This window comes from Mustela putorius, unplaced genomic scaffold (genome assembly GCF_011764305.1).
Source record: "Mustela putorius furo isolate JIRA1106 unplaced genomic scaffold, ASM1176430v1.1 tig00003913_pilon_pilon_pilon, whole genome shotgun sequence".
NCBI lineage: Eukaryota > Metazoa > Chordata > Mammalia > Carnivora > Mustelidae > Mustela > Mustela putorius.
In genome coordinates, this window is record NW_025422060.1 from 2,213,056 (window position 1) to 2,234,464 (window position 21,409).

General features: G+C 41.3%; 1 protein-coding gene across 3 annotated transcripts in view; it reads right to left on the reverse strand.

Moving 5' to 3' along the window:
• The window catches only part of CCNY (cyclin Y), a 242,147-nt gene that overhangs the window by 57,254 nt on the left and 163,484 nt on the right, over positions 1-21,409 (reverse strand). For all 3 annotated transcript variants that reach the window (XM_004774318.3, XM_004774316.2, XM_004774320.2), the window contains exons 2-3: positions 19,588-19,662; positions 2,551-2,585 (exon numbers count right to left, since the gene is read on the reverse strand). In XM_004774318.3, the coding sequence (XP_004774375.1) occupies positions 2,551-2,585; positions 19,588-19,654 (102 nt within the window). In that variant the 5' untranslated portion in view covers positions 19,655-19,662. The remainder of the gene's footprint in view (positions 1-2,550; positions 2,586-19,587; positions 19,663-21,409) is intronic.

Sequence of the window (21,409 nt, forward strand, 5' to 3'; positions counted from 1 at the left end):
GAAAACACTGTATCCAAAATTAAAATACCAGAAAGACTTTCATCGGTTTTGGTACTGAACTTGGAAAATTAAACAGAATTTATCTATATCCCAAGAGGCAGTAATAGTAGTAACATTGACATATTTATATGGTGTTAACAGTTAGTTTGCAAATCACCTTCTTTTCCATTATAACATTTGAGTCAGGTAGGCCAGGAATTATGCCCTATGTTCTATAAGACAGGAGAACTGTGACTTCCAGAGTTTTTCAAGGTCCCCAAATCATGAGGTGCTTGAGAAAATCCTTTTGGCTCTAAGTCCAGCTAACAGTGTGACTACTGCTCAACTGGCATCATCCTCTGAGAAACATACAGGATGAGAGCTAAGAGGGAGTTCTGGTGCCAGACCACCTGATTCCCAATCCTGGGTCCACTATTAATTTGGCTAACTTCTTTGTGCCTCACTTTCCTCAACCATAAAATGGAAATCATAAATTGTACCTGCCCAGAATGGTTACTAAGTAGGTTCAATCAATTAGAACAGACCCTGGCAGAAACATGGTAAAGTACTCAAGAGACATGGTAAAGTACTCAGTTGCTGCTCCTGATCTGTCTAGTGCTCTAACTTGTAACTCCCCAGTGCCTCAAAACCTGAAAAGCACAGTTGGTTTATTAGCCCAATTGAATCTGCAGTAATTTCGCTCAAATTATATTCCAGTTGGTTGGAATGGCACATTCCAATGGCTCTTCCCAGCACAGCCAGAACCAATATGCTATTTGGCAACGAGGTCTGTTCACGAACTGAAGGGTCATGCTGTTACACAGTCATTTGTTACGGAAGACAGCACGGAGATGTTCTCTATGTAGGAACAAGCAGAAAGAGCAGGTTTCAACAACTGTCTAATCCATATTCTCAGTCCAAGAGATATGTACTCAGTGTGTGCCAGGACTGTACACAACACAAAGTGCAAGGTTAGGTGGGAAAAATTATACAAGCACTTCTGCACGTTAGCACGAGGAGAGTACATCTCTATCTCATTAAGCACAATCACAACAGCTGGCACGGACGAACTCCTAACCTCCTCTTTCTTCAAAATGCCTTTACTAGAGCTGCAATGAGCAGGAAAGGTAAGCTGTCTGCAGTTTCAGCTCTTCTCTCTTCCTTGCAAGTTCCTCATCAGATGCGCTAATGGGTCAGAAAGTACGCTAGTATCCCGCAAAGAAATGAAAAGTAAGGATTTATAAAATTAGCTCAAATCACTCAAATTTTTATGTCTAGGTATATACTGTCTTTTAAAATAAGGTGTATGTTTTTCTTGCAACATAAATTTTAATTTCACAGATGCTGTATACAGTGATGCTTCAGAATTTGAGATGGCCAGGGAAGAGGTCACAAATGGTTCAAGAATACAATAAAAACTACAGAACCCTCTCTCTGGCCCTTCACACACCGTACAGGCATGTATATACTGACTCTGCCTAAGAAGATACTACCTATCTCCTAAGGGCCAAGCATGGAGCCCCTTTGAGAGTGTGGGTCCGGCTTCTGAATTTCTTTTCAGTTGCATTTTGTCCAGATTTCCAAAGGGCAGGGAAGGCAATATTATAGCTTTAGGTCTCTTCAACACAGCTTCAGTGCCAAATATTTCAAAATCCACAAATACTTAAAGGCAGACAGTCTAGAAATTCTCAGAAAAACCCCTGTAAGGTCAAATACATCATTCTTCTTTTCAATATGAGAATTTATAGCATACTTATTTTGGCAATTCACCTACTTCATCCTTCCATACCTCACGGAGACAGTTTTCTTTCCTAAATGAAGAGGCATATATTGAGAGGGAGAGCAAAGTGGCAGGTCTCCACACTCCTGAGGCGTGCCAGCTGGGGTGCCACAGGGTGGGGAGGTGTTGGTGGGAGGGCAGACAGAGCAGAGATGGAGCCAGCCAGCTGTCCCCGTTGCTCAAGGAAGAACAGCAAAGTATCTTCAAGAGACACTTTATGCCCAGCCAGCAGGGAATACAGACACTGCTTAGAACAGGCCAAAAGCCTAAAGCTGAATTTTTCAAATTCTTTTAAAACCAAAGTGTTATCAAGTTTATTCTTTTCATGAGCACCCAAAGAACAAAGAGACTCTACTGGACCTATAAATACCAATTAAAGAGAAACAAGAGTGTGTGGAGGCAGATAGCCTCACGGAAACAAGTATGGGTTTATTCAAATAGAAGTGAACTACAAGGAGAAAAACAGTAATTTGGGGGTGGGGAAGGAGAAGGAAAGAATGAGAATTTAAAAGTGGCTTTCATTTGGACCTGTAGTGTGTGCTGTGGTACTGTTCACACACACCTTCCCAAGAACAGGAGCAGTGTGGGTTTTCTGGGAAAAACACTTCAGACAGTGGAAATACCAAGCCACGCTTGTCCAATTACAAACCAAACTGAGCATAAGTACATCACAGCATTCTTCACATTCTTCCATGTCTTGACAAAATAAGTGAACCAACTGTACCTACTCCAGACATGGTGATTACATAGTATCATCATTATGGAGAACACAAGGAGACAGCTTCACTTACATGGTTAATGAAGAGACTCTTGCGTTTTTCTCTCACTGTGAAAACAAAAGATGCAACAGAAGTGTTACACACCTGCATGCCAACCCCCTGCAGGACGGGGCCTCTGGCGTCATGGCCCCATCCTTTCACCAACCAATGCCCCAGATGCTCCATTACCATATTTAAGACTACAGGAGCTGCACAAGTGAGGATATAAACTTGGCAAACAGAGCAAAATACACACCCACTTAAGTACGGCACCCTAACAAAACAACTGCCCCCGCGATTAACGGAGTGTTAACAGCTTTCCAATAACTAAAAAGTACATTACATAGTGATTTCATAGAACTTGTATGCATCCATTAATTTAGAATAATAAGACTATTTATTTCTAACCCCACCTGCCCCACAAAGGGATGGGTGAAATAGAAAAATAGAACAATATATTAATTTATTGACATTGAAATATAAAAAAATAACAATAACACCTGCAACCACATGAAGACATAAGACAGGTAATGTACATCAGAAGTGTTATTCACTGCAGAAACCGATTATGCTCCAGGCTGGGTGCTAATGAATAAAACCAGGCTTCTGCTGTCCAGGAGCCCTTCCAGGGGGGCATCTGCTGTACCTTCTCCCGCTCATGAAGGCTGGTAGGCCTCACAATAAAAAATACTGCCCTGTCTACGATTTCTCCTACTACTGTCTGCATCACGGCTCAGCCTCTCCCACACCATGTTTCCCAAAACAGGTGTCCTTAGCCCCAAAGACGTAGGAGAGTGACAGGGAACCCAGAGCATTATTGAAATACCCTAAAATCATTGAGTTTTGCCTCTTTTTTCCTGAACACTCATTTATGAGGGTACATACTAGTCAGCTGACACATTTATCGAGTAGGTCACTGTAGAAGATATGAAGAATAGGTTTCCTTCAAGGAGATGACATCCTCGGTCCCGGGAATCACTAATGCTACCTCAGGGTATCCTAAACATACAAACGCATAAAAATCGAGCTCATCTGAGGAGGACTTCTTTTCTCCGCAGTCCATGACCCAAGGCAGATTCAATAGTTTTCAAAAGCCCTCCAGCTGATCTGACTGAGGGGCTAGGGAAATCGTTTTCCTAAGTTTATGTTCTGTTCTTCAATTCACAAGGAAACATTTTGCTTTTCCTTAGAAGTTGTATCATCTCTGGAATGAAAGCTGCCCCTCTTGCTATCTCAGAGATGGTTGAGGTACAAAGCAAAAACCAGCCTGAGGATACTGCTGAGAGACAGTGCCTTGACCTGGTCATCAGATGGATTCAGCTGCAAGTCACATGCACTGCACACAGACTGGGGGGCTGCTTAGCCACACTGGAGGCCAGACCAGCACCCAGCACCCAGACCAAGGCACATAAAACAGCAGCATACTGTGTCTGCTGTTCACACTGTGGAGGCTGCAAGATTTCTTTTGACGTAATTCCAAATAAGCATCATCCACATGTGAACCACAACAAAGAAAAATGAGGGTCTGGCAGAAGCACTGGGTTTGAACTTCCTGGCATACGTAGTTTGTGTGCATGTATTCTATGCAAGTGTGTGTGCACATGTGCATCTTTTCCTTAAATTAATTCAATACTGAATTATCATGCATCTATTCAAGGTTGCTCGACCACATGGGGGTACGATGACATTTCCATGCTGGTTTCCCATTGCCTGAAGGGATCTGGAAACACTTTCTACACAGGCAGCAGACCTCACAGGATTTCTAGCAAATTCTAGAACATCCCAGAAATAGGTTTGTGCAGAGGCTTTGTGTCTCCCAATTATGGGAACTGCCTCCAAGGTCACCTTAATGCCCCATATCACCCAACCTCCAACAGATAAAATATATCCATGCCTCAAAGAATATTAAAAGTTCTTATATATGGGAACTACCAAAAAATTAAACATTATTCAAAACTAGAAGGAGAGGATTGAAAATCAGAGTTTTCAATAGTATGGACTGAAAGCTTTAATAAGAAAGTTTATAATAAAAAAATAAAAACAAACCACCCTAAACAAGTATACTATGCTTGTACCTCTCCTACAAAACTAAGTCTCAGGGGAAAATCAGGCCATTTCCATGAAGCCCACTGGTTCCAATTAAAGAGTAAAAAACAAAATTCCCTAAGACATTATAAAATACCTAAGGATAAGGTATCCAAATCTATTTCAGAATATCTTGGGCACTCACTGTTTTTATACAGTGAGTACCTCTACCTTATCCTATTTCACTTAAATCAACTGAGTCTGCTGATTCTAATCTGAAATCTGGGTTCATGGGATTATTTTGTATTCTTTATTATTGTGTAATGACACTCCTAAGCAGGCCTTTGTCTACAATAGTATCTGAAAGGCCTTTCCACACACACATCCCTATGACTGACTTCCTTGTGGAGTGTCTCCTGAATCCCCAAACCAACTGCCAGTCCTGACACAAACAAAACCAATTCCCAACATCCATGCTTATACAGGTGACCCTGACCGTAACTGCCTGGATCCAAGTAGATACCCATTCCTAACCAGGTGAATTCTCTCTCTTAGGAATCTGGAGATGCTAGTTCCTCATTGCTAGCACCTCATCTGAAGATACGGGGTGGGTGGGATGAAGTGCATCTCCTTCTCTGCAGAAAACAGTTAACACAGGTCTGACTGCCATCCCTGAAATGGCCTGTTTGCAAGGGAGGCCCTAAGCTGATGTCTGGGAATATGGATTTGGGGAGGGCTCCTACCATTCCCTAACCAATAAAAGTGGCTCACTGTACTTACATTGTGCAAACAATACAAGTTTATGCTAAACACCTGCTTCCCTCCTGGGAATCTAATTTTGGCACACATTGGCAGAGGCTGCCTACTTAACCAATCCTCAGTGAAAATCCTGGGCTCTGGGTCTCTAAGGAGCTTCCCTGGCTGGCGCATATCACGGACTGTTGCTGGGGAAACTTAGTGCATCCTGCATGATTCTAACTGGAGAAGACTCTTGGAAGCCTGTGCCTGGTTTCCTCTGGACTTCACCCATGCACCTTTTCATCGTACTGATTTTGCTTTGTATGTATTCTTTGTAATAAGCCACAGCCATCAATACGACTATATTTTGAGGGCTATCGCTCCTCCTGCTTAGTCATCACCCCCGGGCAGGGGAGGGAGGCTATCTTGAGGATCTCCAACGAAGCTGCCATGCAGAGAAGAATGGAGGGCAGGAGGGTGAGGAGGAGAAGGCAGGTGCTTCCTTATTCCTAATGGCTTTTAGTCCTTACTTCCAATAACTTAATAAGGTTTCTCAGATACCCTGGTGTCCTTACAACTAATTATTCCTTTTCCCCTAAGCTAGTAGGAACCAAGACTAAGACAGTTCCAGAGGAGAAAAAAAGTAGGTGGAATCTCTTACACTAATACCAAAAAAGATGAATTATATTGCTTAAATCTAAATCTGTCTTTAAAATAAATTTGAAACTACTGAGGCCATTAGTCAGCTCTGAAATTCAAATGGCTTTTAACCGTTTTGTTATATGTAATAGAATAAGCAATATACCAATTCATTTCTGATATTAGTTTAATCATTTTTAAACCTGGATATTTTGTGTTCTAATAACATATCAATCAAATTTCTCTGGAGTTTTCAGAGCTTCTATATTAATTGAGTGACTAATAGGTTTTGCTTTGTTGGGAAAACAGACAATAAGTTGATGTGGATCATACATCTCACTCTCCTGGAAAAGGAATAAGAGCTCTCTCTCCTTGGGATCCCATTCATGATGGTTTGGTAAAAGAATTTTTAATTAGCTATTGAAATAACTCCATAATGACTGAAACAGAGAATGTATTTAAGGCTTTAAAAATAAGCCATCTAAAATGAACAAAAAAACACTACTGTTAATATTAAGTCTTCTCCAGATAAAATGAGAAAATGGCAGTGTTCGCCATCTGAGGAAACCAAAATTTCACTTAGGTTGCCACATGACATCCCCTTATCACAATGTCATAGAAGCAAAATTTCTTTACTTTTTAAAAATACAACTATCTAAAAAAACAACAACAAAATCAAGCAACCTGCCTAATTACTGAGGATTTGTTAACAATCTAAATGCAATTACAGCTAACCTCTTTTACAGACAGGCATTTAAAAAATTATCTTGGTTTCCCCTGTTCCGTCTCTAAAATAGACCTTCCAATGACTGGCATCAGTCACTATCTGACACAAAATGAGAGAACTAAATAAGTCCTAAAACAGGCAATCCAACATCCTTCCTTTGAAAATGAGGAAGCAGGGGTGCCTGGGTGGTTCAATAGGTTAAAGCCTCTGCCTTCAGCTCAGGTCATGATGCCAGGGTCCTGGGATCCAGCCCTGCATCAGCAGGGAGCCTGCTTCCTCCTCTCTCTGCCTGCCTCTCTGCATACTTGTGATCTCTGTCTGTCAAATAAATAAATAAAATATTTTTTTAAAAAAATGTTAAAATGAGGAAGTAGCCCATGTAGTCCCAGGCAAGGAGTGACCAGAATGGGGAAGACTGGGGATGGCTTGCCAGGTTTCCCAGACTCCATCCTCTGCTCTAGCCTCCCTCCAAGGGCAGTGTGGCCGCTGCCTGGAACCTGCATGAGAAGAATTCCATCTGACAACAGATAATTAGGATCCAGTATGAACAGAGCTTAGCTGCTCCACAAAGAAAACCTACTTAGCTTATTAATTACTCTGGATATGAAGGACTGGCAGGCCATTCAAGTGGGAGGCCTTGACAATAACATAAAGAATTCTAGACTTGGTTTTGAGGTGTAAAGGTGATTGTTGGGATAGCAGAGTCAACCGGGACCACTGAAGTCTGGTTCAAAAGAAGACGTGTTCTTTCCCTTTCCTTTTTCTGGTGTGTGAACACCATACAGCTTTAGACAATCAAAGGATTATATTAATTTTTCTTATGTTTGAGATTACCACACAATTTCCACAGTTTTCAATAATTCAGTGAATTTAATTATTCAGTGAATTCAAAACACAACCATTGAGTCCCATTAGGGAACACAGCTCGGAGGCAAATGCAAAAATATTCTAAGGTCCCAGCCTGTCTAAGCTCACAGCTTCACAGGGCTGTAAGTCATGACCACCAGTGACCAGGACACAGGTTTGTACAGTGTAGGAACACATTCACCCCACACCTAAGGGGCCCCGTACGAGGTATCCTGATGAGGTCACTACCCCACGAGGCACCTCTCCTGCACTGTAGGAGGGCAGCTTCTCCCAAGAACTCTGGCCCACACTGAAGTATCCTGGACCTGCATTTATTTCTAAATCTGGGCACAGAGGAAGGGGATATTCTGAACATTCAAAGTGAAATCTAACTAAGCAAAGCAGATGAAACAAAAATGAAAAGATAAGAAAAGTTGCAAAGACGTCTAGGGGAGATCAGTCGTGGAGAGCAGCAGATTCCAGAGAACAGAACAGGTGGCAGAAGTAGGTACAGGCATATGGAGAAAACCATTCAAAGATCAAGTGTCCATCTACTAAACTGTCAACTAACTTTAGATGTTTTCTGTTCACCTTGGAGAACACCAAGAGTCAAAGTATTTACGCAGAAGCACAGAAACCACAATAAATTGGATTCTTTGAGAACTTCGCTGATTGTAAGAGAAATGCATGCTTACTATAAAAAACACTGGAAAATACTGAGCAGTATAAGGAAAAAGATACAAATAAAATTTACATTAGGAAAATACAGAGAAACATAAAGAAAAATGATATAATTCAACAACCCAGAGATAACTATTTTAGTGTATATCCTTTCAAAGGGAGTCTTTCCCTACACATATGTACACAGATGTGTTATATGCCCTTTTGCATTTTAATATATTAAGATATAAACATGCAAATATACATGTGCACATATACAAGCATAAAGAGAAATGCTACCCACTCTTCTGTTGTTATGTTAGCAGTGTCATTGGTTGTACAACGATTCTTTAACACAAAGGGTATTAATCCTTTGTCATATGTACTACAGTATTATTCCCACTTGATAGATTAATTTTTAGGATGCATTTTGACATAAGTTTTCATTTTGGGGCAATTTTTCCTATTGGTCCTATAAGCATACACGCCCCCTTCCCCATTCTGAGATTAATATTCACTCATATTGTTTCTAGATATTTATAATTATATTCACCACAGTTAACCTATGACTAGCCAACCCATCAGAAATCCATTTTGGCACATGGTGGCAAAGTTATCATTTGATTCTTTTTAAGGTGATATTCAAAATGCTCTCTATACTTTTATAAAGGACTGCTATCAAATGTTGGTTGCTACCATTTCAGATCTGACCTATTTCTGGTTTGCTTCCAAGATGTGTGGAAGCAACTCTTAAATGAGAGGGTTTCTCTCTCAAGAAACATGGACAGAAGACGATGGGTCTGGGCACAGCAGAGCCCAGAGACTATCCTTTCCTCTTTCACTGGTAGTCGTCATATCTACCCCCGTCAGACCCAGGGTTCAGTGTGAAGTGCTGCAGTCAGCATGAAGAAGGACCCATACCTAAGAGACCGAGGTCAGGGAAGAGCCTCAATCCAAGAAAGCAAATGAGTACTTCCACCCCAGAATAAGGACTGCACTTACTGAGAGCCTCTGTTGTCTTAGATTCTGCACCCAGAGCTCTGACAGATTACAGAGCAGGTCTTCCTGACAACGTCATGAGGAGGCACTAACTCTAGTCTACTGTGGTTCAGGAACACCATGCAAATCAGGTGGAATCATATAGACTGTGAGGGATGCAGGCTCAAAGCTCCATCAGGTTGATTCCGGAAGGGTGTGCTTTAAAGCCTCTGCCTTCGGCAGGGTCCTGGGATCAAGCCCTGAATCGGGCTCTCTGGTCAGCGGGGAGCCTGCTTCCCCTTCTCTCTCTGCCTGCCTCTCTGCCTGCTTGTGATCTCTCTGTCAAATAAATAAGTAAGATAAAAAAAAAAAAAAAAAACATGACTATCTTCAGGAAATCTTTCCAAGGCATTAGTTGTTCTTGTTCATGGTGACTGACTCAGACTTCTCAATGAAATTCAGTTGCCTCCCTGATGTCGCAGAGGAGCTGACCACAGACATCAACCGTGTAAGGTAGGCTATAGACATGAGACACTATGAAAAGTAGAAGGGAGACTGAAAGTCCTCACAGTTTAAAAAGGGGACTTGAAAGAAGCTGTAGAAAAGTAAAAGTTTATCATTCCAACTACCAAACCAGAGGGTGCTAGCGAACAGCAGAACACAGCTGTGGTGGAGAGGACAGAAAGCCCTGCCCTCACCCGTCCCCCCACTCCCAGCGGGGGGTGGAGGGGTGGGGGGGTGAATGACTACCCCAAGCCTTGCCTCTGGGTTTCTGCTCACTGAGCAGTTTTCTGACAACTGAAACTGGGAAAGCATAGGTCAAGAGAGACAACAGAATGCAAGACACATTGAGGAAAAACTGATATCCTGGGTCTCAATTGATTTCAGTAGAGTCTATACTGTGCAAGCAGCTTCATCTAGACTAGAAGGCTCAAGAGATCAGACACTGGGGCAAGGCAATGCTTCCAAGAAAAGTGGGCCACAGAGGCCAAAAAAGACCTCCCTGGACCATTTAATTTACAGGGCTTAGCATGGCCAAGAAACCCTGCAACACCCCACCTTGTGCAGCTCAATAGATGACTGCAGAGACAGGAGAGCTGTCCTGAGGGTGGGATGGCCACGTCAAGTTCCGACCTGGGAGCAGGAAGTCCAAATACACTGCCCAGGCCTCAAAAACCTACATCCCTACATTGCAGAATAAACTAGAAAGCCACCTTGTCAGAAAGACTGTCACAATGCCTAGCATGTCTGCCCAGGAGTGACTCCCTGCCTTCACTCTTTTATTACTTCATTCATTCAATCCATTTTCTTTTTAAGTTTCTAAGATGTGCTAGCCTCTGTGCTTGGTACAGAGAATGCAAAATGAGGGAAACAGTCCCTATATAAAGCAACATGGAATTGAGTGGCTACATTCACCCACTATTCCTTTACTTACAAACCATAAAAAAATGAACTCCACAAGGGGTATATACAAACTGCATTGAATTTAATGCCACTGATTTTATTCTATTTGCCCACTTAGGAAGGGAAAAAAAGCCGCCAATTAAATGCTGAGAAGCCATTGCCTGTCTTGATTTCAGGGATATTATAGGTGGGGAACAGTCTATCAGAATGGATGAAATGTGGGGAATCAGGGGGAGTACCACCTAAGAGGCAGACTTTGGGCTGGCACGGGCAAGAAGGAAGGGCACTGAGGATAAGGATGGTGCATCAGCTGCAGTGTGACAAAGCAGAGGCCTGGCCTTTCAGGACTGGAAGCAACTCAGGACTGTGGGAGCGCACAGCAGAGGCAGGGGAGGACTGGCAGGGAAGGCTTAGAAAGGGTCCAAGGGAATGGCTGCACGCCACACCTAGGCTCACTGTCCCTTATGGGTGAGAGGAAACCACTGAAGAAGGACAGTTTGAGCAGGAGGGGCGCTAGTCGACTTGTGTTTCAGAATGTCCTTCTGGTAGCAAAGTGGAGGAAAAGTGAGAACAGAGTTGGAAGCAGGAGGGTAGGAAAGGGCCCGTGGTCACAGACCAATTGAGGGAATATGAGCTGAGAGTCATGACACCAGAGGAAGGGATACCAAGCATATAGGGGAGAGATGGGACCTAAGTAATCACAGGACTCCTGGGCTGATGGCCGGGGACCCAGAAATCCTTAAAATACGGGATGAGGAAGTAGACAGGAAAGGAAAGATGGCGGCTTCCAATTTAGACATAACAGTCCTGAGGGATTAGTGGGACTGCCAGAGGGAATGTCTCTCAGGCAATGGGAGATATGCATCTGCAATACCTAACCACAGTGCAAAGGCAGAGGCTTCTCCTTGCCTTGGCTTCTCCTTGCCTGAGGTCCTAGGGCGGAATGGCTCAGAGGAGTCCCAGGTGTCAGTGCTAAGGGACTCAAGTACCTGCTAACAGGTACAAGAGCAGAGACTGTGGGCACGGACTGACTACTTACTGTGTGTAAGGTCAAAACATCTCCCTATTGCCTCACGACAATGATCTACTAATATGACAGTTATGATCACTGTCCATTTACAGGAAATTATGACCCAGGAGATCACATAACTATAAAGCTAACTAATAGCACTCAAGAGCCTTAGGTCAGTCCCAGAGCCCTGGCTACCAAACTAGAGACCAAAGAATGATTCCCTTGCAAGAAGGGGTTCACCACAGGCTAAAGATAATCACAGTCAGCCTACTTATGAACTGACCTTCCACTACTCTGGACTTCTGATATTTCTTGGGCATCTACCCCCTCAGACCAGAAGGAAAAGATAAGGTAAGGCAATCCTAGTTTTCATCATTCTTTCCCTCAAAATGATCTTGTCAACAGATAATTCAGGACTGGATTAGAGCAGCAGTCTTGAAAGTAGGTTTCAAAGAACTCTTGAACATGGCTGAGGTGTGAGGCAGTGGCTCCATGAATGCCTTTTCCTTCACAGTTACCTTTCTCCCACTTCTCAGAAAAAGGCATGCCAACCCACCCCTGGACATGCATGAGCCTGACATGAAAGACCTATCCCAGGGCACCATAGGGACAAAACAGACCCCATGGGTGAGGCTGCTGCCTTTATTCCAGGTTTTATAACCTGCAGCACAGCCTGGAATCTGCCATGTCCTGTGGCCATTTCTACCAGGGGCACAGTGAGGACTTCTGGCTCTCACTCTACAGCTATCACACACGGCAGACAGTATCTACTAGCACCATGCCTCCTCAGTGCTTAGACTCCATCAAGAAGACAGGCTCTGAGGGAAAGACCCAGGGGAGCACAGGGATGAGCATAAAGGTACAGCAGACAGCTGGCAAGGCAAACACTTCGTCCTACCTGGCTGGCCATCTGTCGTGATCATAGAGTGAAGGTGGTCACGTGCATGACACATGACATGAACTGAAAAGAAATAAAATCAGACCACTTCTGATAGAAAGTGAGTCTGATTTGACTGACTGGCTTGACAATGATGGCTAGCTTTGCCATTAAGGTCACATGAAGGACATACAACATTTTGACAAAAATATATTTAAATCAAAAGAGAAGCTAAAAAAAAACAATAGTTTGGAGGGAAAAGGACAGCTGGGAAATCTTTCATTCCACATATATTAGAGTTCCATGCATAGAGATGTAAATGTGAGAAAGGCATGCAATAAATTAAAACCATAGAGTGAAGAGCACTCCTTCTTTCAAGGGGTATAACAGAATGCAATGGGGTCAAAGGAATCAGGCAAGGTGTTCTGAAATGAATCACAGATTTGTTTTCCCAAGGCTCCTGAATGCACCAAGTTCAACCCGGTGCCACCAAATGGAAATGCTGTTCTTTAACAGCAGATATAATTAAAAGTCATTTGTATATCTGGTAAAGTCTTTTTGGTATATTTCCCAGAAACTATAGAAGTGAGAAGCTTCTCTAGGGGTGAGAAGCTCTTTTGCAAATCAAAGGATTCCAATTCCTTTCTGTCAACAAAGCAGAAGTAGAACAAGAATGAATTGTAGCTCATCATTAGGGAATGGTTTTGGATGATAAATCCATTGGAGATTTTTTGACGTATGAATCAGATGAAACAGAATTTAGTGATATTACTATAATAAATCTCCTATTCCCATGTAGGTAGCTATACGAACAAAGTTCCTCAGCATTTACATTTATAAAAACAAGGAATTTGATGTTGACTAGCACCTCATTCCAGTAACATGTAATATTCAGCCATAGAAGCATCTCAGTAAGAAATGTTTTTCTAAAACTTACTCCACTTCTCTATTGACTAATTATCCATTAAAATCTTAATGTTTGTGTTGTTTTGATCAACTGAGGGTTAATGATAATAATAATGATTTATCAATCCAGAATTTACTTTTTATAATGGTATGATATAAAAATTAAAGATAAATTATAGATTTATAATTGTAAGAAATAAAAATTAAATTAAACTTAGATCCATATTTTCATAAAATGGAAGTATGATGGTGTGACAAATGACTTAGAAATATATTACATTAGGATAAAATTCTATAAGAAAATGACATGGAAATATAAGTTCAAGATGAAAAAGAAATCATATGAAATTTCCAACTGTTAAAAATGAGTTGTTCATACATTTTTAAATGATTCATGGTGGATTACTAAATCACTAAGATATTGAGATAATATTTGAAACATCTTTTTCAAGATGGATAGTTTCATTTTTAAATGTCCATATTTAAAATACATCAAAAACTACATCTTTTGATAAGTGAAAAATTTTTATAGTCAACATAAAAATGTTCAAAGGAGTTCATAGTTTTCTAAATTATTTTCTATGGTATGTAAGTAAAGAAGAAAAAGAATGAAAACCACTGGTGTAAGAGCTTTGGGGTTCTACGGATTCTTCCATATCTAATAGTAAAAATATTCTCTAAGGAACCTGATAGACTGTAAGGGAGACGCACAGAGTGATAGTGACATGGAGAAAAGGGCACGACAGAGCACAGTGCATACAAAGGTGATAAAGACAGCCGGGGACATGTAGGAAAGGGGATGACAGAAAGGTCATGGGAACACTCAGATGGAAGAGATTCCTGGCAGGGCACAGGGATCAGCTGCTTCTAAATGCCAGATAAAAAGAGTACAAAACGGTTGGTCCCCTCGTGATAGATAAGTTCAACACTGCCCAGGAACAAAAACATGACCTGAACAAAGGAAGGCCACAAAACATTTTTTTCAATTTCAGTATTTCTGAAAGAATGTGCAAAGAAAACGAAGGATCATATTTTTATTTCTGAATTTCAACACTTCTGCTTTGGCTTTAAGTCACTCAAGAGACATTGGTTTTCATTCCTTTAATTATTTCAAGAAATTCTTGAACACACAGATTACACATACACACACACACACAAACACAGACACTTAAGTTCTTATTTTTGTCCAAATTCTTTTTTAAGATAAAGAACGTCTAAAAACCATACCAGTTAAAAAAGATGTGGTTTGGCTGCTTTCTCCTACTACTTAAGAGTAGGCTCTCATGTCTTCGAAAACAATGAATTAAAATAGTATAGAAAAGGAAAAAACACTAGGAACTATAATTCTTCTCCACAAGCCAAAATGATAGCATGAAAAGCGAAGGCAGGCTAAGCAAACTATTTTCTCTCTCACCTGGCAACCCCACCCAGTCCTGAAAGGAACCTTTGGTCCCTTCTTTGTTGAGTGGCTCTCAAACAAAGATTCTGCAGTGACATCCCACTTGTGTGAAGAAGAGACTGAGAGAGCAGTCAGTCTGGCTTTGGACAGAATATCCCTAACTTCAGCCAGCTGGCACAGTTCTAATTAGGCAAGCACTCTATTATCATTCTGTTATGGTAAAGTTTCCAGTCTCCTTCTGAACACTGAGAAAAAGGATCCAAGGACATCCTAAATCTCTGACATCAGAGGGAAAAGGAACTTAGTAGGTTCTAATTTAACTCCTAATGACTTAATATAGGTATCAGCTAGAGCAGAATAACGAACAGTTGGCCCATGGGGAGCATAGCAGATAGTGTGTATTCATCACACCATCGAGTGCTGGAGAAGGAAAGAGGATGGTGGGTCTGCAGTGTGGAAAGGGGCAAAGGCCAAAGAGCACGTGGCTGTGGCCCCAGGCAGGAGCTGCCCTCATAGAGAACTGCCACCACCCCACCAACAGCCTCCTACCCACAGACCTAGTGCAAACTACTGAAGGAGTCCATCACCCTGAGAAGAGAGGGGAGATCACCAAATTTGAAAGAAAGGAATCTAAAAGGTGCTGTGTGCCTTATAATCTGGGATTAGAACATTTCTTCCAAAAATTGAAATTAAATAGAATAAAATAAATTGGTGTGGGAGGGACCCACAATTTTGGACTGCTCTAATTCTCTTAGACATATGGTCTTGTAATGAAAATATAAGTCTGTGGAAGCAAAGAATGATCACAAGTAAATCAAAAATGTCTCGTGGCTTTGTCATTTTTTTTCCTTCTTTCAATCACCTAAGTTAAATATCCTCGGTGCCAGACAGAGCAAGGCACAGGAGATACTGAGATCCATGACCACTTGCTCTCTAGGAGCTAGTTGTCAACACAGACAAGAAAATAGTTCTAAATACCACAATACAGCTCAGACCATGAAGAGCGGAAACCCACCAAAGGCCCAGTTAACCCAGCCTGGGGGATGAGGAGAGGTGATAGCTGAAATGAGGCTTAGAGACTGGAGGAATGAGCTGTGTCGAAGACAGAAGGGGAAATGCAGGTCAGTGCAAAGGCACAGGAGGCCACGTGGCACACCAGGGGAACTGTAAGGGATTCTGTACCGCGGAAGCCCGGAGATGCAAAAGAAGAAAGTGGGCTGAGAAGGCAGGCAGAGGATGCATCACGAGGGCCTTGTCTATTATCACATAAAAATGTTCGAAGGATGGTGATTCACAGACCTGTACCCCTGGGGATAAAAATATATGTTTATAAAAAATAAAAAATTTAAAAAAAATGTTCGAAGGAGTTCATAGTTTTCGAAGAAGAAATCATATGACATTTCCAACTGGCAGCTGAGATTTAATTCTAAGGCAACTGGAGAGCCATTAAAAAAGTTGAAGCAAGCAAGTGACATAGTCAGATCTGATTTACAGAAAGTCTTTTCACCTAGCAAGAGCAGAGCCATAGGACGGGAAGGAGATACAGTCACAGGTGGGTCCACAGGCTGCTGCAGTAATCCAATGGGGAAAACAGGAGTCTCAGCTAAGGCGGCAGCAACGGGAATGGTAAAGAGGAGGCGGATTCAGGGGACAGTTATGAGGCAGAAACTAGCACACCTTTGATCACTTGGCTGTAGTGATATGCCAGGAAGTGCTCCACAGCTGCCTTTTAAAAAGGAAAAAGAAAAAAAGAGAAAAAAGAAAGAAAAAAGCCCTGATTTGTAGCATTTGTCAATTTCTACAGGGTAAAATTCCCTTTGTGACTGTTCTCGAACTCCCAAAGTGGTGTCGCTGAACTTGGAACTGGGCAGAAATGTGCACCACCAGCTGCTGCGAGTCAGTGTGAGTGAGCTCCAGCACTACCACCAGCACAGGAGAATTGGGACAAGGGATGAGTCCAGGAAAAGTCAAGCCTCCCCTGCTCTGGGGACCTGGGTAGAACAGGAAACGCAGGGCACTTGACATACTGAGTTAGAAGAAGATATCAAGATGTCCAGCAGGCAGATGGATATAAGGGATCTGAACACTGCAGAGAAAAACCCGACTAGAGATCATTATTGAAACGAACATTGTGAGAAACTGTGTGTAAACCCAGAAGATAAGAGGATAAAGCACAGAACCCTATAAAAACACCAACATTACGGAGATGAATGGAGAACTTGATCAAAGATGCCTGAGTAGGGCCTTTAAAAAAAGGGAGGGTTTCTCAGGACCAATTCCCTAAATATTTCCATGACTGATAATCAATTCACCAAAAAATTAACTTAGTAAAGTTATCAAGTGTACCTATTTTTAAAACCTATTTTTTAAATTATTTATATAGCAATTGTTCATTAGAGGGACTTGCTTTCCTCAAATTGGCCTGTCTGAATATAAAATGCCAGAAGAGGAGTTTTAAGGAGCAAGGAACAGTCAGTGGCTGTAAATGCCATACGAGAGCTCAAGAGCTAAGAGAAACAAAGATGTCCCTCATGCTCCAGAGAAAGGTGGTGGTGGGAAGATGCTAGTGAACAAGTGAATGGAAAGAGAAATTGAGATGGTAAAGAAACTCCCACTGAACAGAGGAGAGAAGAAAACCTCAGGGAGAGGCTATTGATTATCTTTCCTTTTTTTATATTTCTTGTGTAACTCAAAAAGGTTTACATGTTGAATGGGAAGATCCAGCATTTGGGGAAAAATTGAAGGATTAAACAGAAGGGTGAGAAGAATCAATACTTGGGGCGCCTGGGTGGCTCAGTGGGTTAAGCCGCTGCCTTCGGCTCAGGTCGTGATCTCAGGGTCCTGGGATCGAGTCCCGCGTCGGGCTCTCTGCTCAGCAGGGAGCCTGCTTCCCTCTCTCTCTCTGCCTGCCTCTCTGCCTGCTTGTCATCTCTCTCTGTCAAATAAATAAATAAAATCTTTAAAAGAAAAAAAAAAAAAAGAAGAAGAATCAATACTCTAATGTTCCAGAAGAGGAAGCAGGAAATAAAATTTGTAGTAAAGGTAAAGGGGAAAGATACACTTCCCTAACTCATTTGTGGAGCAATCCTTCTGTTAGCTCAGAAAATGGCTGAGTTTCATTTTACCAAGACAAACAAGGTATGTGTCATCTACTTAGAGGCCCTTCTGCAATTCCATCTGATTCAAGTTAGAAAATTTCCTGAATGAGGAGTGCCTGGGTTAAGCCTCTGCCTTTGGCTCAGGTCATGATCTCAGGGTCTTGGGATCGTGCCCCACATCGGGCTCTCTGTTTCCAAGCATTTAATAAAAAAAAAAAAAAAAAAAAAAAAGGAAAGAAAAGAAAATTTCCTGAATGATATTGGTCTATACCCTGAAGTCACAAGAAACAGGAACCAAACCTGAAAGTATGCCAATCTTGCATCAAGTGCAAAATTTAATTGTTTTATATTCTCCTTGTTCCAAACCCTCCTGCCTTCTATCACTGCCCTTCCTCCTACCTCTCCCAGTGACTTCCCACTTTACCAGGCCAAGAAATACGTATCCTGTTTTGTTTTTACCTGATATATTTAAAACTTATTTTTAAAGTATTTGATGCCTATAACGATTTGTTTTTATGCTTGGAAACACTGACTGACTTTTATAAATGCACCAGATTCTTTCAGATCAAGTCAGTGGCTGCTTAAGTAATGATCATCAATATCACTTTAACATGTCAAAACTGTCACCTAACCATTACTGGAAAGTTATCAGTTCTTATAAATGAAGTCTGTCTTATAAATATTTGATTATTTTCTAGTCAAATTAGGATGTTCTCTAAAGGAGGGCTTAGTGATTTGCCAGACCTGTCAGGGATTGAATTACACAGGACTCCAGCACTGTAATGTAATATCCTGGTCACTTCATGGTCATTTAACAAATTTCTCTGGCTACCGTTTTATAGGAAACCAACTGAGAAGATTCATGTTCATTATACTGTATAACTTTTATCTGTCCTTTGTAGCCAAAGGCCAGGGAACAGTGAGATAAGCTAGGGGCTGAAAAGAGAGGGAAAACGTTTAACAGAATTTCCACACATACTCCTGGGACAAACACAAAGACTGCAGAATAATCTGGGTAGTAGAAGTTTGGCAAAAAAGAAAGCATTTACCCTTAGTGTACAGGTTTAACTCAGCTCTCAAATGGCACAACAGACATAACAGGGATTTTATTTTATTTTATTCAAGGATTACATTTTGCTTTCTTCTACAAACTGTCTAAAAAAACAAACACTTCTGATCTTTAGAGATTTATGCAAGTATCAGTTCTTAAGAGAAAATGTCTGACTGTTGTAAAAACTGGTAGTATAGAATACATACAGAAATAATCCAGCTGACGAGCAAAATGAGGATAATAGCTGCTTCAAGAAAGAAAATTCTAGGGGCACCTGGGTGGCTCAGTCCATTAAGCATCGGCTTTCAGCTCAGGTCATGATCCCAGGGTCCTGGGATCAAAACCCACATCCAGCTCTCTGCTCAGCTTGCAGGGGTGGGAGGGAAGCCTGCTGCTCCCCTCCTTGTGCGCTCACACTCTCTCAGATAAATAAATAAAATCTGAAAGAAAGAACAGCGAGGAGGGAGGGAGAGGGAGGAAGGAAGGAAGGAAGGAAGGAAGGAAGGAAGGAAGGAAGTTCTAAAAACATAACTTACTACATACAAAGGAAAGAAACCTCCAGAGAACACCATCCAACAATACACTTGAGGGGCTACTAAAGGGGATTCTACTTTTACCTCAAGAATCACAACTAGTGGAAAGTCAAGACTTAGGTTACCAACATGAGCCTTTTGTTTTGTTTTAAGAACACAAATAAATTAGTAACCTACCGTCCGTCTGAGATTTACTGAGGAATATTGTGCTGGCCCGAGGATGGTCTGAAGGATTGAATTCCATGTTCAAATCTTTAAAGAAAGAAAAAGAAAACACATAAATATTGATTTGATAACTCAGGGGAGTCAACATTAATTTTCAGGTTTTTTAACTGATAATACATTCAAGGATTCTGGCAAAAACCTAAGTTATTATGTTAATACATTCTAGGTTCAATTGAGAACACTGCTATTTAGAAACTTGAGAAAGTCACCCATAAAAATTAGACACTTGGTGGAAGATCTGTTGGCCTCAAATTCCATTTTCTTTTTAAAATCCTACTCTGCACCCAGGATACTACAAAATAGCAAGATAGAGTGTAACCTCAATTAAAGGGAATTAGGTGCTACAACCGACTCATCTAAAATCTACCATTATTTAAGCAGTATTTCCTTGTTAAAGGTGATTAAAATAGAGTATCTCAGCCAAATCTGCATTCACAAACTACTTGATTTAAAACTGTTATTTTCTAAAAAAGCACAATTTATCCTTCAGAGCAAAGACCGCAGATTGGCCAATGGTGGGGATAATCTCGGGCCATGGATAGGTTTTGTTTGAGCCACAGACAAACACATAATGATTTTTATATTTCAAACATATAACACAGAGACAAAAATCTATTTCCAACTTCTCTTTCCACTGGGTTCCCATCCCAGTGGTCACAATGGGCTGAATGCAGCAGCTGCTGGCCCCTCCGGGTGAGACCTAAGATTCCAGTGCTCAGCGGTCAACCCTCTCGCCTCTGTGACACCCATCAGGTACTGCTCCTCACTCTCAGACCTTCCCACCACCCCATGGGCATTTGGTTTTGTAATCCCTGCCTCCAAACAATCTCCAAGAGCTAGAGGCTTGTCAGTAAAGTATAAACAATTTAGAATCCCATCATAGAAGTTTTTCCAGCTTTAAAAAAAAAAAAATGATTTCAAAGGGAGGGAAAAAATAGTTAAGCAAAACAAAAGATTTCAATTAGGGGAGGGAAAAGAAAACCAAAATTACTAGAAAGTCAGAATGGTCTTCAAATCAGCTTCCAGCATCAGAACAAAGACTATTTTGAGTTCATTTCAATAAATTTGCAAAGAAACCTACTCAAGGCCAATAAAAATAGATGGTATCTATCCTTAGCTTTCATAGCTAATTAAGTCAAAAATAAAAGAAGAAAGGATGGTCATATACACGTGGGAAGCAACACCTAACCACTTATCTACAGAGACTCACCTCAACAAACCTTTGAAGTAAAGCAATCTTCCCTACATCAGCCAATGGCTTATTGGACTACAGCTCCTGACCTCACCCTGGGTGCCTGATTTAAACAATGCATTCTTGAATCTTAAATGCTATTTCAATTATCTGGTCCTTCTTCTGTGACAACTATTAAAATCATATCTACAGTATAGCCGTTTCACAGCTAAAAGCTATGGAAGGAGAAAGCCAAAAAAGACAATTGTTCACACTTGCTTCAATTTGAACTAGATAAAATTTGGCCATAAATCTGGTGAAAATGAGTCTTTATTACGGGGTTTCCTGCTCAAATAGGATTTTGTTATGAAAAAGTCAGAGGCGCTTGGGTGGCTCAGTTGGTTAAGCAGCTGCCTTTGGCTCAGGTCAGGACCCCAGGGATAGAGTTCCATATTGGGCTCCCTGCTTAGTGGGGAGTCTGCTTTCTCCTCTGCCTCTCCCCCTGCTCATGCTCTCTCCCTCTCTTTCAAATAAATAAAATCTTTATTTAAAAAGTTAATAAATAAATTTTTTTAAAAAGGTCAAGTAACAAATATGTTACTC